We start from the raw sequence: 19016 nt of genomic DNA on the forward strand, positions 1-19016 counted from the left end.
GTACATACATAAATGGAATAAGAAGCCTGTAGCTCAATCACAAATAACTATCGACGTGCTAATAAGCGATGTGATAACAATTTCTCACCATGGTTATTTATCGTATTCGCGATCACAATATAACATCCTTGAACACCTAATATTAAATGTCAAAATATGCGCATTTCACGTTGTATAATCCTGCTGCGCAATCACGTATTTGAATTTCACCGGTGTAAATTTGGAAAATATTCCAAAACTGCTATGTTTATTTATTATTTGTCATGCTATTTATTTCATTTGGCCGACGGTTGGCAAGCCAATTGCCAAGAAAAGCAGTCGCCATAGTAATTGTACCTATAATTAAATTTTTACTTTTTTGTATAAGATACTCCTTACTATTTTGCAAATGCAATATATTGTATTATTTTTTAAGGTAAACACCGATTTTTTGCCAGTGAACTGTTTTTATTTACGAGGAAAACAAAAAAACAAACCGACACGAGCGTTGACTTAGAGATTTCACACGCGTTGACTTATGACTGCGATAACTTAAGCACGTTCATTATTGAGCATTGTGATTGCTCGAATGCTTAGCATGTTTTTAAGCACGTCGAAAGTTATTTGTGATTGAGCTACTGAGTTTCCCAATCATCTCATTAAAGAATTAAAAAAAAAAAAAGAAAAAAAAAAAAAAGAATTTTATTAAGGATACAGGAGTTTAAATATTACATTTAGATATTAAAAAAGGACTAAAAATTAAAAAAACATAGAGGTGTTTCATATTAAAAAGCTTTAAAAAATAATATTTCTGTAATTTAAAATCAAATATGTTTTCAATAAAGCCCATTATTTTATTTCAAAATTAACCAATCGTGTAACTTTCAGCTTCCTAGCCCCTCCCATTAAATTGTTTGGGGGTAAGATGTTCCATTTTAATTTTTTAATGTTCCATTTTTGTTTTTTTTTTACTATGTTTTCACTGCATTTATTAGTTTTTTTTATAATTTATTTTTTTGCTACGTTTTTTTTATTACATTTTTACTATGTTTTTACTACATTTTTACTATGTTTTTACTAAAATTTTACTATGTTTTTATTACATTTTACTATGTTTTTACTACATTTTTTACCATGTTTTTACTCCATTTTTCACTTTGTCATGTATCTTTATAACTGTTTCTATAAATTGATTACTGTTTTTTTATATTTTTTTATTGTTTTAGAACGGGGTAAATAACCCTAGTTAGACAGTCAAAGCAACTTTACAAAAATTATAATTTTGTGTATGTAATATAATGATAATAAAAAAAAAAATTAAAAAATAAAATTGAGTTGAGGACATAGCTCATATCTATGTATAAAAAAATGCCATAATTAGTTTGACAAGAGACAGTAGCAATCAAAAGTTCCATCATGACAAAAAAAACACCCGGTATTATTATTGTTATGGAGAATAAGGTTATGGAAATTTATGGTAGCAGTAGCAAAATTGTATATTATGGCGATACACTATATTCGTTTCGTGGTTTATCTACGGTTCCACGTGTTGGTTTCGTGGCTGCTCACGACATTTCCAGTCCCAGAAAACAGCAACCACATGTCATCAATCTTTATTACCAGATTACCACCGTTCATCGTAATAAAGTAATCGGTCTTTATTAGAACCTCCAAAACATAAGATACTCTCTAACTAACGGGCCTAAAAGATAAACTTTTGGGTTTAGGTTCTAACATTCGGATTTTACCGCTGTTCACATTTTTTTTCGTCTCAATTTTTAACGTCGCGTCTCATGTTTTACATAAATATATTTATATACATATTTTTTTTAAAGAAATATTTGCGTTCTTATGATTTACTCAAATATTTCATTTTGAGGGCCATTTTCAACGAGTTGTAAAAATAACTCACTATTACAAAATGGGAATTAAGTTGGGGTAGAGTGGGATTCTAACTACGGACCTTTGATCCGTGAGTCCGAGACACTAGCCACAGGACCAGAACCCAACTCAAATACTAAACATTAAAGCCGCATTCTACATAACTTATAAAATACGAAAATTGTTAAAAAATCACAAAGACTAAGTCCATAAATATAATAAATCTGGCATATACTAATTAAATTGTAATGATTGTGATAAATCGAATGTGATGGTTTTTGAAAGAAATGAAAGTATGACTAAATGTGGAATCACTGTGAATGGAGTTATTTTTATTTTATTTTATATTTTATTTTTTATTTTATTTTATTAGGGAAATCAACAGTTCTACATACATATTTTTAGTAAACAAACAGATATAGTGTATAAACTCAGAACTTATAACAGATTTCCGCATAGTATACAAAGTTAATAAAGAAAATATATATTACAAATCAAATAAATACATACAATTTATACATATAAAAATGTTATTTTCAAGTACTCAATAATCAAAGATTTTTTAAATATTAATTTTAAGAACATTAAGTTACTGTAAATTGGGCGGGATAAGGACAAAAATGCTTGAAGAGAGGATAAGGAGGGGGGGGAGATGGGAGATGGGAGATGGGGAGATTATACTAAAACAAGTAGAGGATTTTGTGTATCTGGGAAGTATGTTCACTAGGGTTGGAATGACTGAGAAAGATATTGAAAGGAGGGTGAGTGCATGGAACAGAGTAAACGGTGCACTTAAATCGACCTTGGCAAATAAATGTTTGTCACAAGAGCCAAAATTGGCAGTTCACAACAGAGTCCTGGTCCCGTCCCTGATGTATGAGAGCGAAGTATGGACTTGGAAAAATAGGGATGAAAGAAGGCTGAATGCTGTCGAAATACGATCTCTCAGACGAATGGTAAAACAATGTACGATAGATGCACAAATGTTGAGATCCGTACCTTATGTAAGGCTGAGACAAGCATTATCGACAAAATCAAGAAAGGAGCTCTGCGCTGGTTTGGACATGTAGAACGAATGGACAGCGAGAGAACGGCTAAGAATATTTACAATGCGAATGTTGATGGATGCAGAAATAGACGAAGATCGAGAAAGACATGGCATGACCAAATCCAACAAATTCTTAAAGATGGATATGTCAAAAGTCGGAATAAACGGCGCGCGTGCATGAGAATATGTATGAATGTAGAGGAAGCGAGATCTGTATGCAAAGATAGAGTGTTGTGGCGTTCTATCCTTTTTGCCTACCCTTACGGAGAAACGGCGTGATGCTTTGTTTGTTTGTGATTCAAATTCAGGTTCCTTATTGTTTGTAACTTTTCTCACGGCAGTCAGGATCAGATCAGATCGTGGGGTCACGAAGGATGGGCACTTGAGATGGTTTCTTGATTATTATTATTTTATGACACAGTTGATTAAATTAATTATTAATCTTAAAAGCAACTGGTTCGCGATCGCGGTGAGAAGTGAAAATTATCCGAGCACATGAATACTGACAGTTCGGTTATATTTACAATTTTTTTTTGTTTAACGCATTTGAATAATTTTGAATATTGAACATGTTGGGCCGGAGACAAAATGTGGTACCTACCCACAGTAAGAAGCGCAGCATCTTAACCGGGGCCCAGTAGGCCGCAAATAAATCCAACAAAGTAAATGTGGCGTAACCAACTGTCTCATTTAAAATTTAATGTTGTGACTGCCTTTTTCCTCAATGGGAGTCTGATTTTTATATTTTCTCTTCATTTTTTTTCAAAAATTCTGTGTTTTTTTTAAATAAAAATAATAAACACAAATAACATCGTATTTTATATTATTTGTACTTTTAATTATTATACAGATACTTATAACCTACAAGTCCTATCAATGAGGGAGTCAGAGAAATTGTTGTCCAATGTAGAAAGACGTAAGCTGATTTCTTGTTTTACTAGTAATGACTTAGGATATAGAGATTTTGGTATTATTTATGTTTTCTCTGGATATTTATTGTTTACTTTTAAGACTGAAAAAGCACACATAATGATAAAACTGTAATTACTTTTTAAACTTTGTGATCGATTGCGGACTCTTGTAAGTACTTTTTATAAGTTATCTTTTATTTTGCCTAAAATCACTCTTAAAATTATTTATTTTTCTTTAGTAGAATCAATAATAAGATATGGTATAAAGTCGTGGGTACATTCGACTAAAACTAATATTAAAATGATCCAGGGTCTACAGTATTCTATAGTTAAGCGAATTGTACCTGCAGAGATTTACGAACAATAAAGTAATAATGATCTCCTGTACAAACAATCAATATTATTATAAAATACATAATTTGCTGCCTTAGAACGGGGAAGCTATCCCTAGTTAGGCAGTTTAGATGAACCAACAGCAAAAATAAAAAATATATATATGTTTACTTTTAATCCTTAATTAATTTAGTGTATAAATAATTACTTGTAAATTGCTGTAATAAATATGTAAAAAATAAATAAATAAATAAATTTATAAATTTAAAAATGAATAAAATGATTCGTCGTCGTAAAGGTTAAAAAGCACTACAGCGTCGCTGCACATCAGCTGTTTCATGCAAAATAGTGGAAATAATATTTCGTGTTGCCGCGACGCACCGCTCAGTGCCGTTCGAGTGCGGTTTAGTCTATCGCAAAAAATACGAAAAAAAAAATTTCATCACAAATATACAAAAAATATATTTTTTTATCATGAAATATACAAATAATATTTTTTCGTCACGAAATATGCAAAAAAAAATATTACGAAATAATAAAAATATTTTTTATGCCTTATCGTAATATTGATATACGAGTATGAGTAACATGTGAAGGGGACCAAATTACGGAGGTGTATTCAAGAATGGAACGAGCCAATGAGCCGTAAAGTTTTTTTAGAGTAAATATGTTTTCAAAATCGGATGTAGCTCTATTAACAAATCCAAAGAATTGAAGAGATTTGTTAATGATATAGTTAATGCGTTCATGAAAATTTAGTTTGTTGTCTAGAATCACCCCGAGATCTCTTATTAAAGTTACGAAGAAAAGAATTTGACAAAAGACAATTCTTTTCTACCTGCCCAAACCGTTCAGCTTGAAAAAAATTCAAGTATATAGGCATATGGGGTGGTGCGAGTGACACAGTTTTAAATAGTGCATTTGTTGCACAAAAATACATAATTAAAATAATACTCAAGAGTCCCGATACAGACATCTACTGAAGGAATATTCCACAAATCACAACTTATGACACCAAAACAATTATACGCTAAAACAATACTCACTTATAGATTCAAAAACTACTCTTATTCAAATGAAAGACATAACCCCCGTTTTTTTTCTTTTTTAGAAATTGAATAGGGAAATTCTCGTTTTTTTTTACAGTTTTGAATAATTAAGGGTCTGTAAAATACTGTCCAGTAAAAAAAATATTTTACACTCATTAGTAGCATAAAAAAATATTTTTTAATTTTAAATTCCAGAAAACCATTAACTGCATTGGTCACGCCTCGATTCGGTTAAATTTCGAACTTCTTTTGTGACCGTTTCAATTTAAATAGAACATCGTCACAAATCTTGACATCACAATAAGGAATTTCAGTGCCTTTTTTAAAACATTTTTTTTATTTGGCCATTAAAAAAAGACAAAAAAAAATATATCAGCGCTATGATTTTTTAAAGCTTTGTATTTCTGAAATAACTCGTGACGTCAGAGGTTTTTCTCTGTCAGTTCTTCCGATCGGTCCGTTTACGGTAAGCCAACCAGATATCCTTCACAGCTCTCATATCATTTGTAGATTCATATGAACCAGTGACGTCGTTCAAAGTAATGCGATTTTATTTTTTAAAAAATATTCTTTTTTTGTACTATTTCAAGATACTACCGTACAATTTAATGCTCTATTTTTTACCGCGCGCAAGAAAAGAATTTTTGTATCTAATTTGTAGGACTGAAGTTCCTCGTCGTCAAGGCCAAACGTAACACGTTTTTGTGAAGACATGGTTTTTAACATTTTTATTTTAAAAATCATGTATGAAAACATTTCTCTACAATTTTCATATTGAAAATTCAATTCATTTTTCTAAATCTGATTCACATGTTTTTACCTGTATTCGTTGTATGTGATGCTTCCCTATTATTGTGTTAAATTAGGCGTGAAAATATACTATTTGTTTTTTCTCCGTACCTCCTCGTATTTCCCTTAAATTCTCCTACCCCTACCGGGAAATGGAGTGACGTTTCGTAAATTAGCTGGTTAGTTATTATTATTTAAGTGCTGAAGTTTCGCGCCACCTAATACCAGCCAGTGGTAGAAGCCATGAGCCATAAACCCCGACAGACGTCCCTTTATAGGTGCTCAGTTGACGCAAATACGTTGCCTATTAATCATTCGGACATTTTGATTAACGCGCCGAATCCGACAAGAATATTCTCGGAGGTTGCCTGACAGTGTGAACGACCCTACCTCTTAAAATAATACTTTGCCGAAAAATCCTTCAATAGCTCCATCACAAATAACTATTGACGTGCTAATAAGCGACGTGATAACAATTTCTCACCATGATCGTTTATCGTATTTGCGATCACAATGGAACATTCGTGAACACCTAATATATATTAAATGTCAAAATATTTACGTTTTACGACATATTTGAATTTCACCGGTGTAAATATGGAAAATATTCTAAAACTGCTATTATTGTCTATTTATTTACTCTTCGTTTTATTTTATTACATTTAGCCGGCGGTTGGCAAGCCAAACAACAATGCAATTCGGAGTACCTCAGGGATCAATATTAGGACCATTGTTTTATATAATATACATTAACGACATAATGGGAAAAAAAACAATCTATGCGGACGACTTAGGAATTTTATTTGAAAACAAAAATGACATTGAAACGACTAAAACCATCAACAATGACGTGCAAAAACTATTAGAATGGACAAACAAAAACTTTTTAACACTAAATGCCAAGAAATGCAATATAATAAATTTCGAAACACAAAAGAAGAACCATAACATGAACATAAAAATAAACAACGAAACTCTTAAAGAACTAGAACATGTGACTTACCTAGGACTCACAGTGGACAGACAATTAAAATGGACAAAACACATAGACGGACTCACTAAAGTAATGGCATCACTACATAGCCTCTTCTACAAAATTAAGGATTTTATTCCAAGAAAGGAAAAAATTATGATGTACAAAGCCTATGTCAAAAGTAAATTGAGTTACATGATCGCCTTCTGGGGAACTGGTAACAAGACAGACATAACAAGAATACAAAGACAACAAAATAAAATTCTCAAACTAACATACAACCTACCCTACCTGACCTCTACGACTGAACTGTACAAAAAAACACACCAGTTTGACATAAACTACTTGACTAAAATTGAGACCTTAAAAATTGTGCACAAAATAACACTGGGAAACATACTATTAATATTAGCCAAAAATTCTGACATACACAAATATAACACCAGACAACCACAACACTATCATATTGAAAAAGCAAAGACAAACACAGGACAGTCAAAAATACTACATAATGGACTTGAACACTACAACGACTTACCTTACTACTTGAAAACTTTTACTGGAGACAAATTTAAAATAAATCTGAAAAAGCACATGATGACTGAACTAACTAGACTAGAAGAGAAATAAAATGACTAGACAATATTAAATTTATAATGTAACCCTAACGGGTTTTTTAAAATTTTAAGTAAATATTTTTTTTTTAAATGTCAAGAAAAGCAGTCGCCATAGTAATTGTAATTTAATTTTCACTTTTTTGTATTAAATACTCCTTACTATTTTGCAAATTCAATATATTGTATTATTTTTTAAAGTAAACGCTGATTTTTAGCCAGTGAATTGGATTTATTTACGAGAAAAACAAAAAACAAACCGACACGAGCGTTGACGTAAAGATTACATACGCGTTTACTTATGACTGTGATAACTTAAGCATGTTCATTATTGTTCATTGTGATCTCTTAAATGCTTAGCATGTTTTTAAGCAGGTCGAAAGTTATTTGTGATTGAGCTACTGGAGACGGTGTTGTAACGTCGTCTTACAGTGTGCAAAAGACATGTTTTGAAATACGGGTATTTAAAAACAAAAAATTAACACATATGCATACTAGATTTATATAAAATAATTAATTCCATGTTTGATCATCATCATCAATGGCACTACAGCCCGTTGTGGGCCCTGGCTTCCTCCAGAATCTGTCTCCATTCCTTTCTGCACCCTGCGGCTCTTTTCCAGTTCGTCAGGCCAAATGCTCTAATGTCGCTTTCCACATTATCCAGCCATCTTAATTTTGGTCTAATACTGCTTCGTCTACCTTTCAGAGTGGTATAAAGAATCATAATTGGAGTACGATTATCATTCATTCTGTGCACATGGCCCATCCATTGTAATCTTCTTATTTTTATGAATTGTGCAATGTTGAGTTCGCCATACAGTGCCTCTAATTTATGATTAAACCGTCTCCTACACACTCCGTTTTGGTTTACAGCACCAAATATCTACCTTAATATCTTTCGTTCAAATACTAATGCCATGTTTTTATATCATTTGGTCATAGCCCAGCATTCGGCACCATATGCAATAACCGGTCTGAGGGGAGTTTTGTAAATAATGTTTGATACCCCCGCAATTTTATTACTAATTAATTTTAATGTACCGAAAAGGACAACTCGACAAACCTACCAATACTGTGGCAACAATACTTTGACTTCATATGGTAAAAATGCAGTCATCAATAGACTTCACACTCTAGACAATAAGTGCCAAGACGTTGATGATTCATTCCATGTGAAGTTTAGTACCTACAGGGCGGCCCTTCTCCTGTATTTCATAGGTAGGAGAAGCTAGTACCTAATAGTTCTATATAACAATGTTTTTTTTATCATGTTTATTCCCTTAAAACCATTACTGCGTTAAAATCAAAATATATCTAGCAGAAAGGCTTTCCACTAGACCTCTCCTGAAAGCGATTACATAAGAATTATTTGTTACAGCGGAAGCGACTGAAGCCAAGTTGGAAAAGAGGACCACAGTAAGGATGGGAGTTAGAGTGGTCCAGGGAGGAAGTTGTCCACTCTACTCTGACCCCGCTAATACTCTATCAAACCACCCCGCCAGGGAGTCCAGACTTCTGAGGTACGCAATTATCCTACGCACTTCTTACTGTATAACTCCGCGGCAAGGGTTCGCAAACATCTTTAAAGTGGAGCATGTGCACATCACCAGATACCTCCAGAAGACCCTACCGCCAGCCAGCACTCTCGCCTCCTTCTACGTCAATCCCGCGTTCCTAAATTCCACCGAATACAGCCTAAAAATTGTCATCAATGGCCTTGTAGGACGGCAGGAACCCGCAGGTGTGAAGAAGAGGCAACTTGGGTTAAGGCTCTCCTGAGGCATCTTCAGCACGTGGCCAATTCCAATCCACCGCCGCACTTTCAAAAAGCTCGTCATGGGAAGCTGTTGCGTCCGTTCTCAGGGTTCAATGTTGGTTATATAATCAAACGACTTGTAACGAATATTTTCCACAGGCACTTATTCTATAAACTGAGTGCTTTAACAAAACATTTAAGTTTGTAAGTGAAAATTCTTGATGGAAGTTCATTGTAATTTATTATATAAATAAAACACGAGTGATACTTTAATCCACAAATTTGGAATATCCAGTGAGTAAAAAAAAATGAGTGCTTTAAGTTTTGGTAAGGTGCCAGAATTTGTACTCTTATAGAAGTACTGGTATTATACAAAAGTTAACACCATGACAGTTTTAATTTTCCCCAGCCGCGGCCTCCCGAATAAATTTGAAGTTACGGCGGAACCTATCTGAACCAGGAGATACGCCTTCTTCCTATTCTGTATCTTCCTTCTACTTTTACTATTTCGTACTTTTCTTCCCGCATAAAATGTCCAAAGTACTTACTTTAGCTTTTATTATTTTGTTAAATACTTCGCTTTCCTTTCCTAAGCGACTTAATACTTTTCGATGCAAACATGATATTTTTACTAGCATTCTGTTGATACCCAAAACTGTATTGTATGTAATCTGAATTTGGGTATCTATATATTATTACTCAAGGATTGATTGCATCTGTCCTCTTTGCACGGGCGCATTTTGCCCGCTAGACGTCCGGTCAACATGGGCAAACTAAGCCGCAGACCCCCGACCTCAGCATGTAACAGTCAGCGGCAGCCGACTGTTGCCTGCTAGTTTGTCAATAAACTCTAAAACCGAATGATTCGTCTGCTAGAGTAAGAGTGACATTGTTCTTGCAATACTAAAAAAGCTAAACTTGAAATGTTTCAGACTATCTCCCAAGAGTTTCAAGGGATCTACATCTCCAGGAAGAAGACCAAGCACTCAGCTCAGACCTCCAGTTCTTCCTGAAGAGACAGACTCCCTTCAGGAAACTTGTTTCTCAGAAGGTACGTAGACTATCGACAACCAAAAGAAACTGACAAATTCTCCATCCTATGTTTTAGATAGCTGATGATTTTTTAAGCCTAATAAAACTTTAAATTTAAATAATAGAAGCAAATATTCCTTTTTTTGGGATAAGTTTGTTTTTTATTGTATTCGAAAGAATGAAAATACACACATACTTTTTTTGAAAAAGATATTCTACAAAATATATCTTTGGAGCCTTGCAGTTACGTAGCGCATTCTATCGATTCAATTTATTGCCACTTTTTCCAACAAATCCGGCTCTATTTCTGGAGTGATGCTTGTTATATTGGCTTATAACGCTTCACGAGTAATGGTTGTTGGTTTGTTCCAAAGATCGTGAGCTTAGCGTAGCGTTATGGTGGCTGATCAACAGAACTATTTCTGGAAATAACATTGCTGGCAAACTTGTCACGTAGTAAATTCGTGATTTCACGAAGGAATTTTGGCGAACTGAACAAATTTCTTCAATTTGGAAACGTTTTTCGGGTGTAAGGTGTTCCAATATCAATTTTATTATTGTTACGGAGCACAAATGTAAAAAAAAAAAACTTAATTATTATAGTTTGGTAAAAGACAGTACAACCAATCGAAAGATCACTATAAAAAAAAACACCATTACAAAGAAAACCGTTTTTTGGCACATTTTTGTCATGTTTATCCTTAAAATTGAGCATCTTTTTTGTTCCTGTTGTTGTTGCATTTTAAAAATAAACTTGCAAAAAATATAAATCATTAGAAATTTGGTAAGAAACGGTGTATAATCAATAGCCGGTTTTTTTTCTTTTTTCCCTTATGTGTTCCAAAACTATTTTCAGGAGTTGACAGAAATCAAACCATTTTGAATATGCTGCCCCCGCCACCACACGACACAGTGGAAAAGCTTTTTATGCTCTCCGAAGGAAAGTAAGCAATTATAATAAATCTTCAATCTTGAAGATTTATTTTTATTTATTCATAAACTTTCGTAGTTTTTAAATTAATTAAAAACTTTATTTTCTCGGTTTGTCTGCGAATAAATAACTACAACATTCGCGTTTTCACAATTAGTATACTAAAAATAAGACTGGCCCTAAGATACTACCTTGCGATACATTGTGGGTAACGTTCACTTTGTGTATACCGATTACTGAACAAGCGGAGCAGTCGGACTTATTGTATTAGTATGAACGACAGGACAGTGAACCGAGGCATTGTCCTAGAGACAGACAAACAGGCTATCTCCGCAGGACAATGATTAGCCCTTATCACCACCCTCGTCATCGTGTATCCATTTTCCAGCGCTTCTCGTTTGAGCTACGGTCAAATTGTTTTGTTATCCCACTGTCCTGCCTTGCGGGGTCAAGGCTGTTTACGGAGCTCGGACAAGACAGAATTATCCTGTCTTTTGTATTGTCCTCGCCTGAACTCTGCTTTAAACACCGAAAATGTCGGAGGAATGAAGTCTTGTCAGACTAACGTTTAGCGATGAATTTTGTGTTAGACATTTTACAGAATATTGTTATATTATCATACTGTTTGCTTTAAAATATTTTATTTTCAGAGTCGACTTGTACGCATCACTTGATAAAGCTATTTACTCACATGGAGAACCGATCAACGTTAATGTTACCATCGACAACAGATCTCACAAAACTGTTCGAAGAGTGAAGGTAAGTTTTTTTTCTAAGTTTAGTATTATTCAATTACAATGTATTACTTCATCGCCATTTTTTTATCGGCACTCACTGGTGCATAGGGCACTGCAATGGCATTCCAATGGCAGAGTATCTTGATCATTTTTCTTACGTGAAAAATAACGTGATCAGTCGTACGAACTAAACTACGAAACGGACTTATCTTCACACTTTTTCCGTTTTCAGTATTTTTGGCGAAGAGTAGCCATCTGGTCTAAAACACTCGTCCAGGGTTCTGGTTCACAACGTTTACTAACCCTTTCCTCACTGTGCTAAAAAAATCCGCGCATTCCGGTGCTGTGTAGTCAATACACATACAAAAATGAGGGATTTAAAACCTGAAAAATGCAACATTCACAGGCAATGGCTTTAACTCATACCCACCGGAGATGGGATTCTCAGACCCTATGAATACGAAAATTATCCATTACGTAATACATTTTATACGTGATTTCGTTCAGTTTAATCTTTTAAAAAAATTCGCTTAAATTCGAGACATAAATGAAAATTATCGGACCAGATTTATCAGAGGTTAATAATTAGTATATGTTTTAATAATAATTAGATATAAGTCAATATTAGGACATTCATTTATTATGTTTGTACTATTTAAAGACAAAATAAAAAAATAAAAAACACGAATAAAAATATTTTTTCTTCAATAGGTGCTTATCGTCGCCGTGAATTTTATAACGCCTGATGGCCGTCGCTTTTTATGTTTATCAACAAAAAATAGATAAATCTCGCAAAAAAACTTATGATATGTCATCTCATTGCTTCTAAAGCTAGGGTTTCCTAGGACAGCAGTGCCCGTATCTTAACGGCCGTAGTGAACGGTGATGCGGTGGACAGCCGTCGTAACGGTGATCAGAGAGTGGTTTCCTAGGAAAACGGTGTTAAATGGTGTTGATAAAACCGTTTTCCTAGAAAACCACTCTCTAGTCACCGTTACGACGGCTGTCCACCGCATCACCGTTCACTGCGGCTGTCCTAGGAAACCCTTGCTTTAGTATATTTCTATTTTTTTTTTAAATAAAAAACACCACGAAACAGGCCCAAAAAGTGACTTTTTAAACTGGGTCTATTTTGACCCACTTTTTTTTTAACCATTTGATTTTAGTGAAGTTGAAGAGCTGAAATGAATCTCTTCACGACAATAAAGGTTTCAGCTCTTCAACTTCACTAAAATCAATAAATGGAAGAATTGAAGAAATATGGATGCTCAAACATAGGCAAAATGGTGAATGTTACACAGTGTGTAAAGTGACCACTTAAACTAGCCATTGACAGGTCATAAGCCTTGCATATTCCCTTCATTAAGGTATTCTCCATCCCTGTTGTAATTTGTTACTATTTTTACTATTAATGTGTATTTCTTTGCTATGTAATTATGATTTATTTTTTAAATACTCTGTTTTACCTCTTATGTATATTGTAAAAAACAAAAAAAAAAAACAATTTTATATATTTTATTTTTTTTAGGTTTTCGTAGTCCAACATGTGGATGTTTGCATGTTCTCCAATGGAAAATTCAAAAATGTTGTGGCCATTACTAATTCCAAGGATGAGTGTCCTGTTAGCCCTGGGAACAACGTAACTACGTGCTATACCCTCCGTCCAGCCAAAGGTAAATTATTAGTATGACGATAAAAACCATTTCAACCTTGCTACAGGCGCTAAATTGTGTCAAAAAGTGCAACAGCGTAGCATTGATTTGGGTACCTGGTAACTCAAAAATCTAGGGCAGGGCGCTCAGACGGTCGATCGCGAGAGCTTTTTGAGTAGATCTAGATTATCCGATATAGAACTATTCACAGATTTTGTTTTGGTAGGTAAGTAACTAAAATGTAAGGAATAAACAACAAAAATTTATTCGATCCACAATTAGGCCAGGATAACCCCCTCAGCACTTTCTTTTATCGTAATAACCCCCTCCTAGCGGCAAAGGGTAGGTTTATCAAAGGAACGCGCGGTACTTGTCAAAGAGAAGCCACGTTTTCTGAACGAAAGAGGTGATGACATTCAGATGCTGAAAAGCGGGAAATGGCTGATTGATTTGGCATTTTTGACAGACATCACAATGCATTTACAAACACCATTGTCTTGGAGCTTCAAGGTAAAGGCAAAACTATTATGGAGATGATTAGCGCAGTAAACGCATTCAAAAGTAAATTGCAATTTATGATAGATCAACTGAAAAGAATGGATCTGAAACATGTTCCGTCTTTGAGAGCGAGGATTTCTCAATTGAATTATAATAATAGTAATATTTGGCTGATTTACATAGCGCCATTTTTGTGAAAAATCACCGCAAAGGCGCTTTACAATTGTATATCTAAACTTACATTCTAACTAAACTTAAGTGATATATTATATTTCCAGATTTAAAATTGAGGGTATGATAGTTTAAAGAAGTGGGATTTTAGTTGGGATCTGAACTGACTGGGACTGTCGATGATTCGTAAGTTTGGAGGCAATTGGTTACAGGCTAAGGGGCCGGCGACGGCAAAAGCAATATCTCCAAATCTAGTGTTTGGGGAGCGCCGGATTTCGACAAGTTTTCCTCTTCCTGAATCAAATGCTGACCTAAGAGTAGATTTTCTTTGACATTTCATGAAGGTCCGATGGGTATTTTGGAGCCATTTCATGAAGGGATTTGAATACTGTCCAGCACAGCTTGTATTTTATTCTCTCTGGGCTTTTTAACCAGTGCAAATCTCGAAGATGTGAGATGTGAGAATATTTTTTTACTCCCGTAATAAGCCTTGCTGCTGCATTGAAAACAGATTCAAGTTTATTAGTTTGATATTTTGGGAGATTTGCGTATATTCCATTACAGTAATCTAGACGCGAAACGACATAGGCATTTACAAGAGCTTTAGTAGCATCTATAGGAATATTTCTCCGCACGGATTTGATCTGTCGGAGATGGAAGAAACCAGCACTTACCGTTTTATTGGCCTGAGAATGAAGATAAAGATCTGAATCTAAATGGAACACCCAGTAGTTTAACATTTGTACTATATATAAATATAATATATAAATATCATATAAATGTCATTATTGTTTTAGACTCGAAACTACTTTTTGAATCGCATATCAATAAAATTACCTCCAAAGCATTGAGCATTTTAGGTTTCATAATTCGAATGAGTAAACACTTTGATAATCCAAAGGCCCTAATTTCATTATATTATACGTTTGTTAGAAGCCATTTGGAATACGCATCTCAGATATGGAATCCCCAGTATATAACAATAATATATATAACAATAATAGAAAAATTCAAAACAAATTTATAAAGTACCTAAAATACAAAACCGGTGTTTCTTATGTATCAACTCTCGCTGCCTCCACCTACCATGAAATCACTTCTCTACAATACCGCAGAGTGTGTGCGGACCAACTACTGCTTTACAAAATTATGACAGGAATAGTTGACTGTGCAGAACTACTTAGTTTAATAACAATACATGTGCCAGCTAGGATTTGTAGACGGTACCACCTGTTTTATGTACCAATAAGTAAAACATCGTATGTTAAAAATGTTTTTTTTCGTTGGACTTTTTCAGTGTGCAATACAAAATTTAAAGACGCAGACTACACAAATATCACTCTGTCAGATTTAAATTTTACACTAAAAATACATTATGTAACTTAGTAGACATTATAATTTAAGACCATAACATAAGACCTTTTTCTCATTGAGTAATAGTTTTGATTTATGGTAATTTATAAACAAATACGTTTTTTTCTATTTTTATATATCTTTAGCTTTTTAATATTTTTTTCTATTGAATATGTTCTGTAACTTGAATTATAAAAATAAAACTTTTATTTTATTGGTTGGTTGGAAGAAATTGCTATTTGGCAATAAGCCCGCCAATGAAAAAATAACATTAAGCACAAAAAGTTAAATAAATATAATAAAAAATATGTTCATCTCCCTTGACCTCCTTCTCCTCTCTTCATGCATTATTGTTCTAATCCCGCCTAATTTACAATAACTTAATGTTCTTAAAAAAAAAACTTTGATTATAGAAAAATATATATGAGTACATGAAAATAACATTTTTATATGTATAAACTTACATGTATTTATATAATATGTAATTTATTTTCTTTTCTAACTTCGTATACTTTGTGGAAATCTGTTATTGGTTCTGAGTTTATACACATTATCTGTTTGTTTACTATAAATATGCATGTAGAACTGTTTATTTCCCAAATAAAATTAAATAAGAAAAATATAATGCCACATATGAGGCAGAATTATTCAATATTTTGGGCCAATTCGAAATACGTTTTTTTTATTTCAGTCAATTGGCAAATACTATATCATTTATGCGTTATTCTATTTCGTGTAAAAACATTGAGGAATAAGCTACTTAAATAGCAAGTCAGTTTAACATGACCTCATGTTCTGTTAAAAATCAGTTAGTGCAGATTATATCAGATATACATCTTAAAGCCACGGCATCTGATACAAAATTATGGTATTTTATATCTGAAGAAAAATATCCGAAATCATGTTACATTGTTAAACAATTTGTGTTTTTTTCTTTTTCCTTGAGGAAAACTGTACAATACTTGTGTCGTAAAATGTTTTGTAGTTATCAATTTTGCAACGTAATCTAAAACCCCCTGGGTACGTATTCTGATGGGAAGTCAAAATTTATCTTCAATTTTATCTACAAAGTAAAATAACGTTTTTTGTACAAAAATATAATGTGTTTACGTTTTTTTTCTAAATATGTTCAATTACCGGTTACCGGCGAAGATTCTTTGAATTTTCATACAAATATACACACCTTCGTACATAAATATCGATATTAGTTTATACCGTCTCTGTATATATTTTTATTTATTTATTTATTTATTTGACACTTTATATACATATACAATTTATATACATATAAGGGCGGGCATATTGCCCTAAGGTAATTTCTTCTTACCTTCCCAAACCGTTCAGTTTGAGAAAATTATAAATACATTGACATATTGAATCTTACAATTTTATACAAAAATTAAAAGCAAAGATTAACAAAAAAATATTTACATATATATAAAAATTAACACCATACTATGAAGAGTGGAGAGGGGATGGGAAGGAAAGACGAAGGATAAAGGAAAAAATTTAATATTTGGATAGTGACATTTCAATCTTGACTTAAATGTAAATAAAGAAGGGGCGTCTCTAACATTAGTGGGTAGATTATTCCACAATCGAGCGGCTACTACTGTGAAAGAGGAGGCAAGAAAATTAGACCGATGACAGATATAGACAGTATATACCGATAGAGATAATCGCGGCTCTGAGGTGCTATTCTGAACCACTCTCGCGGCACGAGAAAACAGTCTTTCTCGTGTATTTGTTGTGTAAATACACGAGATAATACGCCCGCGAGAGCGTTTGGAATACCAGCCCTGAACTATTCTGCCTCAACCGCGGTACACCGCATAATTGAAAAGCATTTCTCTTGATTGGTTGGTTTTGAACTCTATCCGCGCATGTGCGCATAAGCGCTAAATGACTGTAAATAATTGTTAATATTAAATCATATTACTCAGTGTCAAGTGCATACAAAATTATATAATATTGCATTAATATGATTACGTATGTGCGCAAATTCATTTAGGTGATTTATACATTTTAATTTGATATACATTAGATTAAAATATATAAATTCTCCAAAACCCCCCCCTTGAGTGCCTGAGTTAATTTGTGTTTTGTAAATTAGATTTGTACATAATTGATTATCATATTTTTTCAGGAACAACCAAAAACTGGATAGCTTTAGAAGACTCGTACGCCAAAAGTGGAGCCAGCCTCGCATCTACAGTTCTCTGTAACTCCAACAATACCGACGATAGAAATGTCTTCGCTATATACGTGTCTTACTACGTCAAGGTAAAGTTGTCTTTCAGCGCCATTGCCTCTAAGCTTTCCCTCAAACTGCCTTTCACCCTACAGCACTCCTGCAGAGACGAGGAACCCATTTCCCCCAACGCCAACACCCAAGAACTCATCACAGACGACATCATAACGGAATGTCGCGATACTAATCTAGAAAATTTCAAAAGTAAGGATGGCAGTCAGCTCATCAAAAGCTACCACACGGATGCCAAAGGAGAACCAGACGAGTTGGTACTCGGACACATAACACCGAGCGACGCCGCATCGGTTGCGGGAAAAATCACAGTCAGCGTTGAAGATCACCCACCTCCGAGCGAAGAAGCTCATCGTAGGAAACTAGAACGCAACACCTCTCAAGAAAATTGCGACGTAGCAGTCACGAAAACCCACCTGGGTGACGAAAATCCTCTGGAGGAAGATCTCAACCTGATCACTAACTACGATTGCGATAATACATGATCCAAAGAACACATACCCCTCCCTCCTGACGCCAAAGATGATATAGTCATATGCAACCAATACTCGGAAACGCGTGGCGATCGAAAAGTAGTAAAGTGCAAGCAAGTCACAAAAAAGGATATTATATCAAGACTGACAGGTAAAAATAATGAAACGGTTACAGGCGTTATGAAAATCACTACCGAAGACATAGAACATAATAATTTTACAGCAAATATAAGAAAAGTCGTGTGTTGTTTGAACGCCAGTGGAAGGAGGTGTTCGTAAAATGCAAGTAACTGTATTACACCTTTAATATTAATATTGAATCACCAGTGAGACTATGATTAAATATAAGTTAAATTAATAGAATAGTATTTGAAGCACTAACTTTGTGATTTTCTATGTTAAGTATTGTAGCTACGTATTTAGTTTATGTAAAACCACCAAAATTAATTTAATATGGCTACCGATTTCAGAGCATGACATTTCCTTTGTCAAGGCTTAAAAATAGGCTAACACATATTATTCTTATCGTTTCTCTCTCCGATGGAGGTTGGATATCATCGTAGCAATTCT

General features: G+C 33.9%; 1 protein-coding gene across 1 annotated transcript in view; it reads left to right on the forward strand.

Moving 5' to 3' along the window:
* The window catches only part of LOC148273084 (arrestin homolog), a 97896-nt gene extending 79438 nt beyond the window's left edge, over nt 1-18458 (forward strand). Inside the window, exons 5-10 of the mRNA XM_088239161.1 lie at nt 8959-9100; nt 10269-10391; nt 11235-11312; nt 11950-12058; nt 13565-13709; nt 17857-18458. Coding sequence (XP_088095287.1) covers nt 8959-9100; nt 10269-10391; nt 11235-11312; nt 11950-12058; nt 13565-13709; nt 17857-18458 — 1199 coding nt within the window. The remainder of the gene's footprint in view (nt 1-8958; nt 9101-10268; nt 10392-11234; nt 11313-11949; nt 12059-13564; nt 13710-17856) is intronic.
* The last annotated feature ends 558 nt before the right edge of the window (nt 18459-19016 follow it).

This window comes from Micrasema longulum, unplaced genomic scaffold (genome assembly GCF_059751315.1).
Source record: "Micrasema longulum isolate JH-2025_06_02 unplaced genomic scaffold, ASM5975131v1 h1tg002084l, whole genome shotgun sequence".
Classification (NCBI taxonomy): Eukaryota; Metazoa; Arthropoda; class Insecta; order Trichoptera; family Brachycentridae; genus Micrasema; species Micrasema longulum.